This window comes from Octodon degus, unplaced genomic scaffold, assembly GCF_000260255.1.
Source record: "Octodon degus isolate 3935 unplaced genomic scaffold, OctDeg1.0 scaffold00001, whole genome shotgun sequence".
Lineage (NCBI taxonomy): Eukaryota > Metazoa > Chordata > Mammalia > Rodentia > Octodontidae > Octodon > Octodon degus.
The window spans coordinates 8458809-8462111 of record NW_004524577.1 but is presented as its reverse complement, the minus strand read 5'-3'; the positions used below and the strand labels follow the sequence as shown (position 1 = coordinate 8462111).

The 3303-nt window shown below is 46.3% G+C and overlaps 1 protein-coding gene across 1 annotated transcript in view; it reads right to left on the bottom strand.

The window, feature by feature from the left end:
- Srcap (Snf2 related CREBBP activator protein) overlaps positions 1 to 3303 on the bottom strand; it is a 68685-nt gene that overhangs the window by 42281 nt on the left and 23101 nt on the right. Inside the window, exons 11-16 of the mRNA XM_023710065.1 lie at positions 2602 to 2790; positions 2187 to 2512; positions 1901 to 2078; positions 1549 to 1685; positions 397 to 566; positions 87 to 279 (exon numbers count right to left, since the gene is read on the bottom strand). Coding sequence (XP_023565833.1) covers positions 87 to 279; positions 397 to 566; positions 1549 to 1685; positions 1901 to 2078; positions 2187 to 2512; positions 2602 to 2790 — 1193 coding nt within the window. The remainder of the gene's footprint in view (positions 1 to 86; positions 280 to 396; positions 567 to 1548; positions 1686 to 1900; positions 2079 to 2186; positions 2513 to 2601; positions 2791 to 3303) is intronic.

Below are 3303 nucleotides of genomic sequence, written 5' to 3'. Positions count from 1 at the left end.
CAGACAGACAAGTGCAAGGGCCTGAGTTCAATCCCCGGGTCTGGAAAGAAAAAAAAAAAAAAAAGTTAAAGATCCTGTTCCCCTACCTTATGGAGTCGTTTGACTAGACCTTCATTATACTCTTGGCTGCCCTCAATCATGCCAGTTAGTGGATTAGAGAACCATTCCTTGAACTCTCGATGAGACTGGAAGACATGGGGCATCAAAAAGTGCATCAACGACCACAGCTCCATGAGGCTATTCTGCAAGGGTGTTCCTGTGAGGAGCAGGCGCCTCTGACTGCAAAAAGAGGGAACCAGGAGGAGAATGGTTAGGAAGAACCAAACTTTCCCAACATCCCTAATACACTTCTCAACCCAAACCAACCCTCCAATGTATTGTCATTTCCATCTCTACCTGTTGAAGTTAAGCAGTGACTGCCAGCGCTGAGACTTAAAGTTCTTGATATTCTGAGCCTCATCTAGAATGAGATAGCGCCAGTTCTTGCGACGGAATGCCTGGTGGTCCTGCAGCACCAGCTTGTAAGATGTGATACACACATGGAAGGCGTTGGGCTTGGTCCAGCCCTAAGGGGAAGGGGTTAGAGACAGCAGAAGACAGTGGAATGAAGCAGACATGGTGACCACGTACAACCTAAGCATTCTGAAGAGGCTGAGGCAAAAGGATCTCAAGTTTGGGGCCAGGCATGGGGCACATGCCTGTAAACTCAGCACTCGGGAGGCTGAGGAAGGATTGCCACAAGTTCCAGGACAGCCTGAGCTCCACAGTGAGTTCAAGGCCTGAATGAACTAGATAGTAAGACCCTGTCTCAAAACAAAAACAAAACAATAACAACAACAAAAATAAAAACAAAAACTTAGGTGTGGAGGTGCACACCTGTAATCCCAGCACGCAGGGGCATCACTACGAGTTCTAGACAAGTGTGGGCTACAAACTGAGCTCAAGGCCAGAATGAACTGCATAGCAAGACCCTGTCTCAAAAAAGACAAAAAGGGGAAAAATTGCCAGATAGTTCAGCACAAAGGCTGTCTTCAATCTGTAGTACCAGAAGGAAAAAACAGGGCTGGGGAGATAGCTTAAGTGCCTGCCTGGCAAGCCCAAGGTCCCAAGTTCAATCCCCAGTACTGTTTAAAAAAAAAAAAAAAATACACTTAGGCAAGCACAGGGACCGGGGTTTGACCCCTGGTACCACATGCTGCACCTGCCCCACCCACGGGGACAGCCACAGAGCCAGCCACAGAGACCAGATGTGTTACAGCATCCCTGTAATCCCTGTACTGGGGAGGTTGACAATAGGAGGATCACTACAAGTTTGGTCTGCATAGTGAGACCCTGTACCAAATACATAAAAAATAAGTAAATATAAATAGTACAGTAAAAGGAAAATTAGGGCAAACAGAAGAGATGCTAAGGTTCTCAAGGTAAGATACTATGTAAGAAATGAAAACCTCTCAGCAGAAAGAACAGGAAAATAAACTCATATGAGGAAAGGGCCTAAAAACACAATGTGACATCAATGGATCAAGGTGACCACATGGAGAGTCAAACCTGCCGCTTGAGCTTCCTCTCTTTCTGGGCTCCATAGTAAGTAAGGATTTTAAAGCTGGGGCACCAACGTTTCAACTCCATCTCCCAGTTCAACATCACGCTGGTAGGAACAATGATTAAATGGGGACCCCAGTTACCTGATTAAAAAAGGAATAAGACATAATAAGAGTATGTGAACTTTTGTTTCCTGATCATCCTCTCCTATGAATGACTATCCCTAAGAACCAAAGCACCTACACTATCCTCCAGGAGCAGTTCCTAGAGACAAGTATTTCACCTCATTAAAATCACCACTGAATTAGGTCCTCAGGGAGTTGGCCAAGAGGGCTCAGGAAGGGTCCTACCTCCTTACCTTTCTCACAAGCCAAGTGAGCAAGCAAGGAGATGGTTTGAATAGTCTTCCCTAGCCCCATCTCATCTGCAAGAATCCCATTAAGTTTCTTCTCATACATAGTAACCAGCCAATCAAGCCCAATATGTTGATATTCCCGGAGCTGGCCTCGCAAGAGGAGGGGGATGGGTGTCTTCACCTGGCAGGAAGGGAAAAAAAAGAATTACCACAGTGAAACTGAGACATTCTCATTAGAAACTGGAATGCTAAGATGTAAGAAAGCAGAAAAGCAGGGGCCTGAGGATACCTGGGTTGTGGCCAAGGTGTACCCCTTGGGCTGGAGACTTTCAGCAGCTGCAGCAATGTCAGTAATTTCTTTCTTAGGACCTAGAGTGGTGGTGGGCCCTGGCGTGGGAGGCCCACTGCCTCCATCTGCCTCGCTCTGTTCTTCATCACGGGCAAGTAAGTATTCCACCCCAAAATCATCTTCCTCCTCTTCCTCATCTGCCTGGCTTTGCGATCCAGCATCCTCAGATTCATCAGACTCAGATTCCTCTGATTCTGAACTCCCACTTGTTTCTTCCTCTTCTGAATGCTCATCTTCTTCATCCTCGCTCTGTTCCTCAGCAGAATCTACACCATAAGATCAAGGCTTAGTGCTTACCATACTTGCTCCTCCAACCCAGCCCTTCCCCAGTTCCTGCCTCAAAACACACTATCACCTGACTGGCTGCTACTATCTTCATGAGGAGCCTCTTCAGCTTCTGTGGCCCCATCTGGCTCGCATTCAGAGGTGTTAGCCTCAACCTCCTCATCTTCATCTTCTTCACTACTCCCAGATCCCGGAGCAGAAGCATCAGAGGCATAGGCTCCTGCATACTGCTTAAGTAGCTCCTCCATAGACAACTCACCTAGTAGGAAAACAAAGATGCCTTCGATTGCTTTGAGAAGAGGGGAGGATATGGGGAGGGGCTGAGTGGAGTCAGTTTGCTGTGCCTATGTCTTTGAAGACACTACTATGCCCAGGTCTAAGGGGAAAGCAAACACTTTATTTTTAATATTAACTACCAATGCCCCACAACCTGGGCAACAAACATGGGGCAGATAGAGGTTTCTGTTGGGAAGGACAATACCAGTCTGGTGAACCTCCTTTTCAAGACTCAAGTGAAATATGGCCAATATCCTTTAGAGAGAGGGCAACAGTGGGGCTTAAATCCCAAGGTTTAATCTGTCTCACTTAATTTTGAGACATAATCTTGCCAAGTTGCCCGAGCTGGCCTTGAACTTGCAATCCTCCTGCCTTAGCCTCAAGTCCCTGAGATTACAGGTATACTTACAAGTACAATTCTCTCTACTAAGCTTCCATATCACTTTTTCCAAACTTCCATCAGAAGCATTCATCACTAAGTTTTTTTTTTTTTTTT